This window comes from Mus pahari, chromosome 3 (assembly GCF_900095145.1).
Source record: "Mus pahari chromosome 3, PAHARI_EIJ_v1.1, whole genome shotgun sequence".
In the NCBI taxonomy this organism is placed as follows: domain Eukaryota; kingdom Metazoa; phylum Chordata; class Mammalia; order Rodentia; family Muridae; genus Mus; species Mus pahari.
In genome coordinates this window covers 47,336,958-47,353,674 of record NC_034592.1, presented here as the reverse complement: position 1 = coordinate 47,353,674, position 16,717 = coordinate 47,336,958, and the positions used below count along the sequence as shown (strand labels likewise).

The window sequence follows — 16,717 nt, the reverse complement described above, 5'->3', positions numbered from 1 at the left end:
TGGGATTAAAGGCGTGTGCCACCACGCCCAGCAGTGATTGCTTTTCAGTCACTTTGTTATCACCTCTCAGTTTTAAGGACCTTGATAATCCTTGCAGACATGTCTTTTCTCTAACTTGATTACACCACAGTTGCTTTTCTAATCGAAAGCCTGAGGAAGACTTTGGACTGCTATACCACTCCTAGTGGGAAACGGAGAAAGGCTGGAGGAGACTTCAGTTCACCTCTCCCTTTAATCTTTCATGTTATATAAATGTCTGGAATGCACAAATACTGCCTAGATCACTGGATATGGTGGCGAGGAAATGGCTGAGGAGGGAAAGACAGCTTAGCCTGCTCTGGTGACACATGTCCCTGGGGAGAGTAGAGGAACTTTCTCATGTTGGTGTCCAGTGACTGCTCCTGCAATCATCTTCCTCTTCAGGATGATTGAGTATGTGATTTCATTTCCTCTGTGCTCTTAGTTCCTAGGAAGGTTTAAAATGGATATATGACAAAATGGTTTCTTTTTTTTTTCTTTCCAGAACTGAAGGTAAATTGTGAATGGAAAAGACATTTCTGTCCATTTGCTGTGTGCTCTGCACCTGTGCGGTGTTGATACTAAGACTCATTCTTCAAATATCAAGCCCTTTGAAATTAGTATGCATATAATTTATGATGTCTCATAATTGCTGTCATCCACCTTTTTAAAAATGGTAATGTATTAGTAACTTCGGGCTGTTATAATGGGTAATATGTTAGATTACATGATGTAGAATTAATATCTAAATATTTATAGGACATTGGTGGCAGAGACATGAGAAAGACACTCCTTTCTTTTTATCCAAAAGTAAAGCCAGAAGATTATTTATTTATTTATTTATTTATCTATTTATTTATTTATTGACTCTTAACAGTTAAGATCATTTTGTCATGGAATTCTATGTTCTTAAAAGTCATTACAGGGCCCAGAGAGAAATGGTTCAATGTTTAGGAGCATTGCTAGAGGATCCACATGTGATTCCCAGCTCACAACCCCCTATAACTCCAGCTTCAAGGGACCCAATATCCTCTTCTGGATTCTGTGGGCACCTGCTTTCATGTGTACATGATTACAAATGAAAAGCATTTTTAGAAAGTCACATAAAGATACAAAATGCAGCAGATGCTAGAATCTCTCTTGAAATCCTAAATAATCTACAGACGAAGTGAAGATTCTCTGTAACAGTGTTTGTAAAATATGTTCTTTAAGTGTTGATCCCCTTTTTTGACATTTAGCTCTAACTTAGGTTTTCATGGTCTTGAATAAAAAATAAATAAACTGTCACTATGTCATTTATTTATGTATTTATGTATGTATGTGTGTGTATGTATGTATGTGCCTATGTATGTATGTATGTATGTGTGTGTGTATTTAACTTGCCAGTCATGCAGCCAACAAAACCTCCTAGATGCTGGACTGTATGTTAAGTAAACAATCAGAGGACCTATATACTACCTGGGCAATCCTAGAAGGTTGAGGAGACCCTGCAAAGATGGCTGCACCTCACTTTTTAGGACTTAGAACACATTAGAATTTACTATCAGTCTCCAGCGGACACAGATTCTGACCCTGGAACAGGATGGATAGTTCCAAAGGCTACTTAACTGAGAAGTTTGTTATAAATGTGGGCAAGTATGGAGAGACAGAAGACATTTATCATTGGCCAGTGTGCCCAAGGAGAAAGAGCAGTGTTCAATTATTGAAGTGCTTGTTGAGGGCTTCTGTGATGGCTCAAAAGATAAAGATGCTTGTCACCAAGCCCGATGGATGCCCTGATTCTACTCCTCAGGACCCACTATGTGAAAGGAGAAGACCAATTTCTACAAGTTGTCCTCTGATGTCTACATGTAGAACACATGTCTCGCCCTCAAAGAAAGTAATAAAATCATCCTAGCTTTATTTAAAAAAAATATTTGTAGAGTGATTATTGTATATGCTGGGCACAGGAACTGGTCCTTATACAATTATCCTCTGGCCTTGAAATTCTGTATTTTTGGCCTTCATAACTTTTGGCAAGTTGACTAACCTACTTTTTCACAAGGAAACATGGAAACATCTGCCCTGCCTACACCTCTAAGGCTTTAAGGGGATAATAAAGTATTTTTTATATATGGTAGCATATTAATGCATGTATTATGGCCACAGCTATGAGAGAGAGACAGAGAGAGGCAGAGACAGAGAGAGATAATAAACCATTCTAATGTCTTCTGAGAGTCTGGATTATTATAATAACCGTGTGGTTTACATATCATACTGCCCGTCACTGTACTTAATGTAAGGTTGGGGGTTGAATGGAGGCATGTTCAGGGGTGGGTATGTGCTTAATACAGCTTGAGTGTTCTAGGAGTGTCCTTACAGTTTGGAATTAGGAATTGCTGATGTCATGATCAGCCATATTGTCATGACAACCCTAGAATTTCCTCATTTGCCTTCTCTTCGCCTTGGGAGTATCGATTTGCCACAGGTCTGTCGTCAGTATACCCCATGTGTTAAATGCGTTAGGTAACCCAGAACTTGTCGTTCTTACAGGCACTTAGGGTGGGGAGTTTGGGTAAGCTCCTTAGGTGTCCTATTTCAGGATTCTCAGCTACATATCCCAATGTTGGAAAGTTTGCCTTCATACATATTCAATCAACTGAATCGAAAGCCACTTGTAATTCTATTTATTCTTGTTTGAACTTTATAATTCGGTGAAGAATGAGAAACTTTTCTCCATTCTCATTTCCATAAAGGACATCATTAATTATTCTGGCATCTTCCTCTTCAGGTGAAAAAGGCCTAATTTAATGATGATCCTAGCAACCGAAGAGATGAGAAGCTTTTTATTGGTTTTTATTGGTTTTCTTTCATTGTTTGGAATGCTTTGAGCTGGAACCCCTGGTAGGGACCTGCCCTGACATTTAGCATTGTGTTCTAACAGCCTTGTTACTGTTCTTGGTTGACATGGGGTTTGTTTGTCCCAGGTACAGTTTGCTGTGCACGGTCAAAGTTGTCACTCGCCTAATGGAAAGGAGGTGGTTATTCCGGGTTTGAACTAATTTTGTTTCCCATCATGTAAAGATTTGGGTTTAGTTTTGAAAAGACTCTGTCCATTTTCCTCAGTGCCTTCTGTCTCTTTGAAGATGCTGCTGTGGCAGAGAGGAGGGCTGCAATTAGCTGCTTCCCAGCCCTGCCCTTCCCAGCTGTTACTCTTACCCATTTCACACCCACAGATGATTATCCTACTTCGAGCTCCCCAGGTAAACTTATTTCAGGGACTACCCCCATGGTCATAGCTTTCCTTCCTAACTTGTGAGTTTTAACAGCTTGTGGAAACGCTCCTGAGTTATCTGGAGAGTCTGAAAATAAGCTCTCATTTTTCTTATAGACCTACCCATAGTCCAGCAGCTCCAACGCTACAATTTCCACAGTCCAGGGAGTGGAAGGGAGAAGAGTTTCCATCCGGGTAATTCAGGAAGACAGCAACATGCAGTATTTGGGAATGACTTTCACCTTATCCCAGTTAATCAAACACTTGACAGCTTTTTCCTATAAAATCTGAGCTACAGGTACAAATTAATTATAATACAAACTGAATCAATACAAACTATTCAGGCTTTATCTTATCCATAGGAAAGATTTTGTTCTGTTTTGTTTTAAAAAGACTAAGCTATCTTTTTATATTTAAAAAAAATGGGGAAATTACCTTTTTATAGTTTTTAATGCCAGAAATTTAAGTGAACTTTTGATTTTGATTAACCTTTTCAAGAAAGCAGTAGTAACTATGTCAAAATTATTTATCTACAACATCTAAGAATTTTGAAGCACTTTTCTCCATAGGGATAAATGTCCTAAATAGTCAAGGTATTGGTTGATTTCACTTATAATTTTACAGTTAAACTAATCTCAAATAGGTCTTATATTAGTTTTTTGAGGAAAAGTATGTTGCTAATTTTATTTCAGAATTCTAGGAGTTTCTTCATATCTTGCCATGCTGTAGAAGATAGTCCTTCTTGCCTCTTTCACAATTCCATCCCTCCAACTGACTCCCTAAAATAAAATGATTGCAAAAGAGTCTGCTTAGCAACCATCAGTAAAGTAAGATCTTTACATCTGAACTTCCAATATATGCTCTCATAATGGAAGGTTTGCCCCGTAGTCAGCTGAACAGGAGTTTAGCGTCCACATCTCCTCAGTCAGTCTCCAAAAGCCCAATATAATTTGAATATATCCAAAGTTGAAGATGCAAGTGTTGGCTTAACCTAGAGAACAGCATGACCTGAGAATGGTATAGTTTACTGCTGAGTATTGGTTGTCTCCCCTTGACTGTGGCTGATGGGAACTGTGGCTTATGCTGCTTCCTAGCATTGTGTGTGTGTGTGTGTGTGTGTGTGTGTGTGTGTGTGTGTGTGTGTGTGAGAGAGAGAGAGAGAGAGAGAGAGAGAGAGAGAGAGAGAGAGAGAGAGAGAGAGAGTTCATTAATAGTTAATGATAATAAGACATCACATTTGGTGTGGGAGTGTAAGAGATCCAAATTTAAGCCCCACTTGCCCCATGGGTTAGACCTGTGACTTTGGGTAAAAAAGAGACAGGCATTCTGGCATGTGTTGTGTGTGTGATATGTTTGTGTGAAATGACACAGTAAATGACAGCTAGCATTAGTTAGTCATCTGTGCAGACAAGCTGCACTGGTGTAAAGCTCATGTCTTCTGCTTTCCTCATTAGGAGAGATTTAAGATTAATCCAAGCATGGGTTCTCCTAAGAGTCATCCACATAAGGCTACGTTTATGGTGCTCTGTGTGTATGCTAGACTTACAGCTACACTTTTATTTTATTGTGGTGGTTTCATTTTTATATGTATGATTTTGTACATATCTAGGGAGCCTTTAAGTCTGGAATAAGATTTGCAAGATTTTTTTTTAAAGGAAAACAGTACATACTAGAAAATACTGTTTCATTTCAGAGATAGGGTACTTCCTGAATATTTTGTATAAAACCAGAAATATAAAGAATTTGTTGACCTCCTATTTTGCTTCTATTTTGCTAGCAATCACTCAGAAGTTTTGTGAGCTTTTAAACAACTCTTAAATGTGATTCTTTTTCCATGTGAATGACTTATACTAACCAATGCTGTACTCTTACGCCTTGTGCATTAAAGGTTGTGATTTGGAACAATGTTGAGTGAGTTTTTATCCTTCCTTTCAGTGTTCAGTTTGACCTAAATAGACAGGGTCTTTTCGCTGTTGCAGGATGTGGCACAAGGACCAAACCTACTGGAGACCAGCTCTTTACTTGTAGAGTGCTAATTTTGTTTTTTGTTTGTTTGTTTGTTTTTTGTTTTTTGTTGTTGTTGTTGTCTTTTATCTTGTTGTATAGCCTTTCAAAAGTTAGCTCCATACTTTATATATACTGCCTTCTTACGGATGTGTGTGCATGTGTGTCTTCATGCATGTGCAAATGACTTTGGGAATCATCCTTAAAAACACCCATTATATCCTTTGAGGCAGGATCTCATTGAGTAGGCTAGAATGGGTGGTCAGCAAGCCCAGGGATCTGCAGGTTTCGGCCCCTCAGCCTTGGGGTTACAGGCATGCTCCACCACACCTAGTGTTTTACAGAAGTGCTGGGGTCTGAATTCATGTTAACCTTGCAATCCCTCAGCCCCACTAGGTTTTGTTTTGTTTTTTGTCGTTGTTGGTTGGTTGTTGTTTTAACTTTTATTGCAAATGTCCCACCCCAACCCCAAATGGTTTCTCTGTGTAGCCCCGGCATTCCTGAAACTCTGTAGATCATGTTGGCCTTGATGTCAAAGATCCAGCTGCTTCTGCCTCCTGAATGCTGGGATTAAGGCCTGCGCCACCACTGCCCGGCCAATGTTCCTCCCTTAGAAGAGGTTCAATAGTGCGGATAGTAGAATGTCTCATGAGAGGAATCCTTGGGGATTTGACTCTTCACCCTTCTGCCTGCCATGTCTAGGTCTGCTTTTCCTGGTCGTCTCCACAGTGCTTCCTCCTGAACATGAACAAGACATCTATAGAGATGAGCACCGCACACCCATGTTATATCCTGTATTGATCCTCCCTGGCTGTGGACTCCCACAGCACATTACCGTCTAGACTGCTTGCCCAATTACCACTTAGGTCTTTGCATTACTGCTGCAGGGGCTGCAGATGCTTGCCTAGGATCTGGGGACGCAACATTACAGATCTTGAGAGAGTGCGGGACTCAGTCTTTGAACCCTACCCAGGCCTCAACTTATAACACTACTGTGGCATTACTTAAGACCCCCAGTGGGTAGCTGTGTCAGTTCTTCTTACCTTTCTCTTGCTTCTCGGCATCATAAGCCTTATAACCCCCCTTACCCTCAGAGGGTCCTTATGAAAGTGAAATGTGAAAAACCAGTCTTGTTTTAAAATTGTTTCTGAGGGATGGAACGTCATCTAATGTCATAGCCTCAAATTCCAGTTGTACAAGCTCTTTGCTATCACGGAAGGCATCATTCATTACCCATGTCTCTCTCCCCTACATGCACCGGCTTCTACTTGTCCTGGTTGCCCCATTGTTATTATCCCTGTGTGTATACTTTACCTGCCCCACAGGATGATCTTTGAGACAGCTCGGTATTCCTACTCATGAAACGGCCCTGTTCTAATATATGGTTTCTTAAAAGGAGGCTGGAGAACAATAGAAAAAACTCTTCAGTGTATCTAAGCTCTTGAAACAAACCCTTTATCAAACTGTTTTTCCTTCCTTGTTGCTATTATCGGTGGTTAGATAGCCTTAGAGAGCGGGTTAATTCGGCCGTTCAGCAAACAGGTATTGAAAAATGACATTCCCTTAGCTAGATAGGCTTGTTACTTGCCATAGAGTACCAGTGCACCCTACCTTCTGTTCTTTGATGGCCTTCCACACTTACTGTGCATGCATGAGCTACTAGACTACCATCCCTCTGCTATAAAACCTGGAAGACAACACTAATAGCTGCTGTTTATCCAGTCTGGAACCTTTTTTGATGTAACACTACACTGTGAAAACAATGTGAGATGCAACTAACTTGCCCCTGATCGTGTGTGGCATAAGTGGGGAACTGAAATATGGAGTCAGGCTTGCTCGGCTCTGCCTTCATTTTGTCTCTTGTGTTGTTACAAAGAGAGAAGAAACTCTTTCCACTCCTCTAACCAGGGCTGTGGCCTAAGTGTATACACTCCGTCTGAGGGCTGCTGCTAATCTGAAGAGGAGTCAAAACCTCTCTAGGGACAGCAGCTCTCTCCATTGTCTCTCACCACCAACTGCTCCGAGCTCCTGGTGTCCGCTCTGCTGTTCTCCTGTCTGCTGCCAGGCAGCTTCCTGTTTCCTCATAGCTTCTGCTTCCTCATAAGCTTGGCTTGCATATGGTTTTGGCCTGTCATGGCCTCCTCTCCAATCCCCCCCCCCCAGGCAGATCTTGCCATTTCTGTCCCTTTCCTAACTGGTTTAGCCCTTGGAGTTTTGTGAATCAAATTCCCAAGGGTGAGACTCAGATTGGTGAGCTCATGTTTCCAATCCCACCCAGATCATAGGTCACTGGCCAGTCTGCAGAGTGGCTGCCCCTGGGTCAGGTTCCCACAGCTTCACCTACGGCTGAGGGTGGAGGAGGAGAAGACTCCGCAGCACCGGATTTTCACCCGAATGGCTTGCAGACTTTCTGGTCGGATCCTTTAGTTTCTGATGTCTCTCTCAAAATCAACAACAATGAAAGTGAACTTTTCTAGATGGACCTCACTAGACTCCATCCCTATAATTGCTCATGGATTATCTATAATTGATTGTGTATGTTATATACAGAGTTTCACATTCCTGCTATTTCCCTTACGTTTGAGTTTTTGGGTTTCTGTGATCCTATTTTGAGGATAGAATATCAATCTTTTCTTTGTATAATGGTTTATAGGTCTACTTCACATTTGGAGCTTTTGAACCCAAGTTTACTTTTTTTTTTTTTTTTTAAATACCACATGTCTATGTTTTTTTCTTTTTAAGCAGTTCATGTGAAACTATAAACAACATGCTAATTCTTAAATTCTTTTTAAGTCTTAAAGTCAGTTCTCTTAATATCCTTTCAGTATTATTTGCACACTTTACTAGTATCAGATTTATTTTGTCATCTCTTTAAATTTTCTTAACATTTAACATTTTCTTATCTCTAGAGAACTATTATCAGACATCCAATCGAGCGCTAGCATTTTGGAATAGCACAATATCCAATGGGTCATGACCCAGCCAGTGCATCATGACTTGAGAGGAAAGCCATAAAAAAATTTAATGCTGTTCTTCTGTGGTTTCAATTGTGGTTTCCTAAGAGACCAGTCAGGACAACTGAGGTTGTGCACTGGCTTTTTCTGTAGATGATTGGTGGGACTCGTGGTAACTGTGCAGAGGGTAGGGCATGTCTTGAGTCCTCAGGAAAAGGCATCTTCGACTTGAACAGTTGGAACTAAAACTGTCCCCTTTGCATTTGTGCTGGCTCATAGTGAGGAGAAACAACAGGCCATACCAAACAATAGGATGCATGAAGTAGTAGTAGAAAAACAGTTCTGGCGTCTCCACTGGCTCACAGCCTGGCTGTGCTGTACTCTTCAATCACTTTAAGGGGGCAGATATCCTGTGAATTTTAAGTTTTTACTTGCCCAGTGTGCACCTAATACCCTAGCCTTTGCTGTTTTTTTTTTTTTTGTGTGTGAAAAGAATTAGGATTATGTGTGTCCTGTGTGTTGTGGGTGTGTCTGCTTTCAATAGGCGAGACTTAGTATTTCTTGCTACTTTTGCTGGAACTCTGGGGACTTTGGAAGCGGCTAAGTCACCAGCAGGATTTCTGGGAAGTATAATTTTCAACTTTGTTTTCAGAAAAGCCTCTGAATGGCTACACTGTTGTTAGAAAGTTGATGCTCGTGGTGTCATTGTGACAGCCAGAGTTTGAGTTCCTTCTCTTGTTAAGACAAGCTGGGATTTTTCTTTATTGTAGCAGATGGGCCTTTCCAGGAAGATGTTAGAAGCCAGGGAAGACCTGTGTATGTGCACTGTGGCTGTAATCCCAGAATTCAGCAATACTTGTCAGGGACCCAGTCGCCAATTTCAAGATGGCAACCAGCCCTGGTAACCCTATCCAGAACTGGCTTGCTTGACCTCTTCTGAGGCCTCCGCATCACGTGTTCAAAGCCTGCTACATCCAGAGAGGTGACTTCGAAAGGGACAGCAGGAGAAACAGTTTTTATTTTTTTTCCACTTGAGAACAAAGGAAATTACTCTTGTCTTTGTCCCTTTCTTGCCCTGTCTTTTTAATAACTAAGTTGAATTCCTGTATCTTCTGTCTTTTCCAGGAAGGACAGGTCTCTGCTTCAGATGGTTTACAAGGTTTTCGTTGCCTTTTTGATACTGTTGTCTTGAAGGAAAACTCTTCCTCTGTGGCATAAGAATGAAATTGAAAACTTTCCCGGGTGTATTTGGGTGAGGGACTGCAAAGGAAAAAACAAAAAGAAAACAAAACAAAAAAACACCCGTTTGCTCTACAAAAATGTAGCATGCGAATAACTAGGGGGGCTGAGAAGTGTCCTGGGAGGTAGATCTGGACAGGGAAGTGAGAGTAATTATCCGCGCCTTTTCGAGACCAGGGGCTGCTGTGGAAGATGAAAGAAAAGGCGGGCCATTGGCTTCCTATCCAGGTGTTCCAGCGGTTCCCGAAGCGATGCCCTTAAAAGGGGCAGCCAAGTGGGGCGCGAAGCCGCGGCGACGCCTCGCCCAAGGGCCTGGGGTGGCTGCTCCCAGGAATGTGCGGCACGCGGGGCGCCAGAGCCAACCACTGCGCGGGATGGGGGCGCCGCGCAGCCCGGGTTGCCGCCCCAGCCCGGGAGGCCGAGCGCGGGGGCCGAGGCCGGGGGAGCGGGCGCGGCCGGGCGGCCGGGCGGGCGGGAGGCGCGGGAGGGCTGGGCGCGGCACTAGGCGGTGCGAGGCTGCTTCCCCGCCCCCGGCCGGCGCGCTCTCGGGGCGGTGGTTGAGGCGGCGGGAGGTGGGGACGCGGCGGCGCTGCTCGTCCGCTGCCGCCGGCACCGCGCGCGAACTCCGGTCCATGGCACGCAGGGCGGCGGCCCCCGGAGCTGCTCGAGAGTCGCCGGCCGCGCGCGTCGCGCCGCACTTTTAGGGCGGGAGCCGCGAGCCAGTCCCCGGCCGCATCCTCCCTCCGCCGGCCCGGACGGGCGAGAGTGGGAGTTCCCGGAGCGCCGCGGCCCGCGTTGCCTCAGCTCCCCGCGCCCGAGATGATCTTCCCCAGCGGCAGCGGCCACCCCGGCGCTGCCGGCGGCTGCAGGACGCCCTATCGCAAGCAGGTGAGGCTACCGCGCTCCCCAGGCCTGCGCCGAGCGCGCGGGGCGGTGACCCGGTTTCGGAAGGAGGCGGCGGGCGGGGAGATACCCGGGGGGGGGGGACCGGGACGGGGACGGGCGGAGAGGTGGGACGGGCAGGCGCGCGGCCAGGGGCTTCGGCGGCCCGCAACAAGTTTGGGGTTTTCCTGGAGACCTTTGTGTACAGAGGAACTGGGGACACGTCGGGGCAGTGCTTTCCCTTGCACTGGGGGACCTCCAAGAAACCTGTCTGATTCATGGGGAACCCGGAAGACGTGTGTGTGTGTGTGTGTGTGTGTGTGTGTGTGTGTTCGCGCGCGCCACCCTTCTTATTTAAAAAAAAAAAAAAAAAGACAAAAAAGAAAAGAAAAACAGGAACTTCTGTCACTTTCTCAAGGTTTTTCAGAAACACAGGGAAATCCTGTGATATTGATACTGGGATAAGCCTGAGTCATACACACGCCTTTTCCTATTCTAATTTTGTTTCATACATTTTCTAACAGATTGAACTCCAAAGGCAGTTGGAAGGTTAACATCCGAATCCCCTGCCTGGAAAAGGAGTGGAACTGGCAGGTTTTAGTTTCGGTCTTTTGTTTTTCATCTTTGTTTTTGAAAGGCTACTGAAGCCATGTTGTGATTAAAAAAAAAAAAAAAAAATCCCACAGCCTCTCAGCAGCAGTAATAACAACAAACAACAACAAAAACCCTAGCTCTAAATTATGTTAAAAACGTGCAGGTCTGCTCAGAAAAGGTTAAACTCGTTTAGAGGTCAGTGACAGAATGCTTGTTGAAAAAGAAAAGGCAGCATTGCAGATCTTTTCCCTCCGTAATAAATCTCTAGTCTACACCCTCAGCCACAGAGACAGATCAATTAAGTTATCCCAGTAATGATAGCAGCAAAATGCACCCTTCCACGTAAACTGTGGTTCCATTAAGATCCAGATGTATGGCACTGGAGCCTGGTGAGTTCTTTGTGGTGGTTTGTAGGATTATTGTTCCAGCTGTCCAGCATCAGTCCATCTGAAATGTTTCCTCGGGGTCACAAAGTACTATTTTCTATTTTACTTTCTTTGCCTCTTTTCTTTGTTAAAATTCCTCTTTCAAAGAAGTAAATAAATGTGCCTGGGTTTCAGTGCCCACGATGTCCAAGCCACAGCCGTTCTCCTGGATTAAGAAGTCCAATCTTTGGGTTACAGATTTAAAATCTCTACTGATGACTTGACTGAGATAGATATGCACAAGGTGAGGATTCACAGACAGGCATCTCGAAAACTCACTTCATGTGGCTTTATTTAAAATAAGTGCCCTCAGATGCTGTGTGCCAGCACCAACTTCAGAAGTGAGGCCAATTTACACTAAGTATTCTCCCAACCCCTCCTCCCCCAACCACCTCCCTCTACCTGAAAAGATGGCTAATTATGTTAGGGCCTTGTGTATTCATCTATTTGTTGTCAAAACCCAGCAGGGTGTTAGCTCTGAAATGGGAAAAGGCTCTGAGGGTGAGGCCTTTTGCTGAGAGAGGCTGGAGGTTTGGTGTGTGTGTGTGGGGGGGGGGGACAGCCTGCTGGCTGGAGCATGCTGATAAGATGCTCTTTTCACATGCCTCTCCTTAGACTCAAAGACTAAAAGGGCTGACTGAATCAGAAAAACAAACAGACTTTCTTTTTTCTATAGGCAAAGAAAGAAATGAATGTGTAGGCATTATACAGACACAAGACTCTGGGTACCAGTGGCATTTGAGTCAAAGGTTTCTTTTGTTAGTATTTTGCCATTCACTGAAAAAGCACACTTCGAGCGCAGGGACCTGGTTACCATGAGTGACTTCATGATCTCATCCTGGCTTAGCCTGAATGGGAAATCTAATTAATACTTCTTATAAGATGCTGCGATGCAAAGCTTTGCGCCTTTCAGTTCATAAATGCTTTCTTCAGTTTGGTGACAGAATTGGCAGTTTTCAGGCATAGAATGCAGTTTGATTTTCATCTAGAAATACACAATCAGCCGTTAGAGCTGATTTCAGATAACTTCCTTGAGGAATAAAAAGGGGAATGTAAGGGATACTTAAATCACCTTTGGGAGCATACAAGTCAGAATCACCTTTATTATAGACACACACAGAATAGTAGTAGCTAACGATCACGGAGCACCTTACTACCTGCTGGCTGGTATTTGGAATGCTTTCTGTGGATTAACTGATTTCATCACATTGGCAGCAGCCCTGTGTGGTAGGTAATATTAGTCTCTACAGTGAACATTAAAGCATGGATTAAATAACTTGCGCAGAGTCCATACCACCCAGCGTGCAGAGCCAGGACTTGAATCCTGGCCACTAGGCCTTCGGGACCTCATACTCCAAAGGCCTTTTCTGCCATGAACACCCCAGGGGACATCCATGTCAAGCTCCTCCGCGCCAGTACCTGACTCCCTAGTTCTCCACCCACCCGGTATGTATGTGAGTGTAGGTTGTGCGAGAGAAGGTGAAGAAGGATGTTCGGAGTTTGATCTGAGGGATGAGTTGGTGGTATTTGGTGGGAACATTGATGTCAGCATTTTGCTCTGGTGGGTGATTGTTAGTCCCTTTTGCACTTTACATATGGAGGAGTCACCCTGTTTCCGTGGAAGCAGAGGTGGGCCTTGCTCATCCTTCTCTCCCCAAGGGCTGTAACCAGGGCACCTGGAATAAACAGGAATTTCCTGCATCACAGGCCTGTGGGCACATATACCTGCTCAGCCTCTGCCAGTGGGGTGAGTCTGAATCCTCCAGTGACTCCCTGCTAGTCAGTGCTAGATAAAGGTTATTAATTTTATGTTTCTGAAGAAATGGGCACATCCTCTCACTGTGGGTAGTGACTTGCAAATATGATATTCCTTAAGTAGATACAGTCTGACTATGTGAAACCAGTGTCCCCCGACAGAAATGAAACCTTTAATCACGGACGTTGGTAATTGTGAAAATATTTCATTGTGGCTTAAAAGGAAAAGGAAGTGCTTCATACTTTAAAAGTCTTTACAGACTGAAAGTGGCTATTTCCAGTTTGATTTCAGATTCTGTTTCTTGTCTTTTAAAAATCTTATTATTATTATTGTCATTAATTTGCACTTTTCTCATGTTTCCTTACTTCTTTCATGCCACTTCTTCCTTGGGATAGTTGACTCAGTGATGTCATGCAGTATGAGATTTGCAGATCATGACACGTAGCCAGAGCCATTTTGGCTGAGAACGTTGCCCTAATGGTCTGTCACAGGGTGTTGGAAGTAGGTGAACCAGTGATAAGAATTTCGGTGTGTCTGTCTCTCTTCAACTGATGGGGCTTGCCTTCTCATAGGCGAGCTTAGCAAATCTTCCTCACTCTTGGCGAGCAAAGTACTTGCCACCCCAGTTTAAGTAGATTTACACAGTTTGCTGCTTTCTTGAAGATTAACTGGGTGTAGCTGCACGTGAGGAATTCCAGTGATTCAGTGTTTGGCCATGTTTAGAAGATGACATAGAAAGCTGTTGGTTACTCCTTGCCAGGCCATTTCTGCTCCTCACAGCCACTTGTGTTTAATGGATCGTGTTTTGTAAAGTTTGTAGGTTAAAGTTGTGTGGACGATGTTTTAAGTGAATAGTGCCTAAGCCAATCCTGACTTTTTTTTTTCTTTTTACACAAAGGCAAATGTTTAGGCAGAGATTGGTGGCCTGCTTGGAGGAAGTAGCAAGTACAAAATTGGTTTGTGTAAATAAAGTTCCATCTCTTTTTTATATTCTACTCTGTATGTTTGTGATTCAGTAGTCATTTTTTGTTTTTGTTTTTTTGTTTTTTGTTTTTGTTGTTGTTGTTTTGATTGAAAGTGATGGGTTTCAGATGCCTACCCATAGGCTTTTGTGAAGTCTACCCTCCCGCAGAGGATGAGCACTGTTCCTGCTAGGTATGCCTTTTGGCATCTCACTAGATTTCTCATAGTTCACACTAGTTTTTGAATACATTTCTGGATTTTGTTTTCTCCTTCCTCCTTGACACAGACAGACAGACAGACAGACAGCTGCCAAGAGCACACCCCAGAGACAGTTAAAATTATTGCGTTCTTGGGCCTGTTTTCTTTGTGGGAGAGTGTCTGGGGATGTCTCTAATGTTCTCAGTGAGCAGTCAATACTTAGGGCATATCTTTTCTTTTTTGTTGTTTAATCCCCACCCCCACCCCACCCCCACCTTATCAGTATAAGATGGAGAAGAGACTGGGAATGAAGTGGGCAGTGAAATGAATGAGATGGCCTGTGAGTGAAAGCCAGGTCTTTGAGGTCCAGGGTCTGCTACTAGAGAAAAAGGAAGACTCTTGTCAAGAGCAGCTGAGCCTCCTGCCTTCTTCCCTTTCCTCAGTGACTCTGGAAGACATGGAGTGCATCCCGTGGCCTGGTTTAGCTGGGGGAATTGAGGCACTGTAATTTATTGGTGATGTTTGTTTGTTCCATAAACGCCTTTGCTCCAGGGTTAACTGCTAGCCTATTGAACGTTGAGTCGACTCAGAATTTCAGATAACCCTGCTTTTTTAAGGTACAAGTGTCTCAAATATGTTGTGCTGTGTGTTTTTATTTGCTAAATCCAGCAATTCTATCTTAGGGAACCCAATTCACTTTTTAAAAACTAGTTATAAAACATGATTATAAAACAACTATTCTTGTTTTGTCCCCCCCCCCCCCCACACACACAGTTAGAAATTTGCCTCTCAGCACATCCCTTAAGGCCAGATGGAAATGCAGATCCCCCCTTTACCTCCTTCAGCAGTTTTGGTCAGGGTTCCTCCTTCCTGCTCTCCATGTCACTTGGCTCAAGTCTACCTTTTCCAGGCCTACTCAAGTCCCCGAGCCTGGGCTTGTGCTGAGTAAAGGTAATTGTGTGTACTCACAAGGCGGTTGTTGTTAATCCTTCTAAGGTGTTACTATTATTAATGTCCCCACAGAGCAGGTAGCAGCAAGCGGTCCCCAGAGGCTCTGTGAGATCCTAAGAGAACTCAACCCAGTCTCTAAAGAATGGACCCTGTTTACAGCCTCCTCAGAAGAAGAGACTGTGTTTAGGCTGTGGGCAGCCTCAGAAGGAGGGAGGGGGTAAGGGCTTGGGGTTAGAAATGAAGTTCTCAACCAGGTTTAAAAGAATATGAGTAAGCAGAGCTGTGGAGCTCTGCCTTTAAGCGGTTGTTTGTGGGTTATGTGCTGGTGCTGTTTGCCTTCTCTCTGGAGAACTAAGCCCTGGACCTCTAGTCTTTATTTTATGCAGGTATTTGAAAGCAAAAAAAAAAAAAAAAAAAGCACTGACCCCCACAAAAGAAGTGTTTAAATTGCTTGAAAACTGACAGATTTGATCATTAGTGTGCCGGGGATTGGTTTCCTGGAGTTTATCCTCTGTGGTGTTTGTATGTTTGATTTTTCAAAGATGTCATCTTTACCTTACTCAGAAATGGAAACTTTTTTTTTCCCCTTTTTTGTCCTTGGGAGTCTGTAGGTGTTTTGGTGGGTGTTTGTTTTCAACTCTGTTAGGAGTGCTTGGCTCCCTAAGTTCTTATGCTTTCTGGAGTTTAAAATACATGGTAGACAAGGAAAAAGGTATTTTCTGAGGTTAGGCTAATGTTACTAGATAAACAGGGAAACTGAATTCTGGATTAAGCTAAGGAATTAATGCAGCTGTTGGTATTTAACACTTTTTAAAATGACAGAACAAATCCTGCCTTTCTTCAGATTACTTGGGAAAGGGGGGCCCACTTTAAGCACAGGGAATTCCAAAACAATGATATGTAAATTAGGGAAGATTATTTTGTGTTTTTTAATTGTATACCCAATATAATTTCTAAATTTTAACTTTAAAATACTGGGACTGAGCATAATGGTAATAAATGTAGCACTCAGGAAGCTAAGACAGGAGGATTCCAAGTTTGAGGCTAGTCTGAGCTGCTCCGTCAGTAAATAAATAAGTTAACAAAGTATATAAAAAGACAACCTGGGGAAATGGTCAAAAAGCAGCAGCGCATTGCTTCTTCTGTTGTAGCACACACATGCCTGGCTTCCCCTCTTGGCGCTTTATATTGTCCTTCAGCCTTTCCTTCACTCGGGCCACACAGGATACAAGGAAGGAGTTCTTGTGTTATCAAAAATTTTTTTTTTAAGGGAAAAATTTTGAAATGGCAGTTATCTTTAGTTTCTCAAAATTGTGGCGAAATACTAAAGAATTCCTTCATGTTGAGAATGTCTGGAAGCAGTACAGGACTGATCTCCAGGGTGCACACCTGTAGTCCAGCTGCTGTGTAGGACCAGGTGAGAGGACACTCCAGGGTGCACATCTGCAGTCTAGCTGCTGTGTAGGACCAGGTGAGAGGA

At 43.5% G+C, this 16,717-nt stretch overlaps 1 protein-coding gene across 4 annotated transcripts in view; it reads left to right on the top strand.

The window, feature by feature from the left end:
- Nucleotides 1–16,717, top strand: part of Rbms1 (RNA binding motif single stranded interacting protein 1) — a 214,782-nt gene that overhangs the window by 73,100 nt on the left and 124,965 nt on the right. Inside the window, exon 1 of one of the 4 annotated variants that reach the window (XM_021192623.2) lies at nucleotides 10,004–10,356. The exons of 2 other annotated variants lie outside the window; for them this stretch is intronic. In XM_021192623.2, the coding sequence (XP_021048282.1) occupies nucleotides 10,288–10,356 (69 nt within the window). In that variant the 5' untranslated portion in view covers nucleotides 10,004–10,287. Of the gene's footprint in view, nucleotides 1–10,003; nucleotides 10,357–16,717 lie in introns of those variants that run through there. One more of the 4 variants, XM_021192625.2, reaches the window with a different exon arrangement.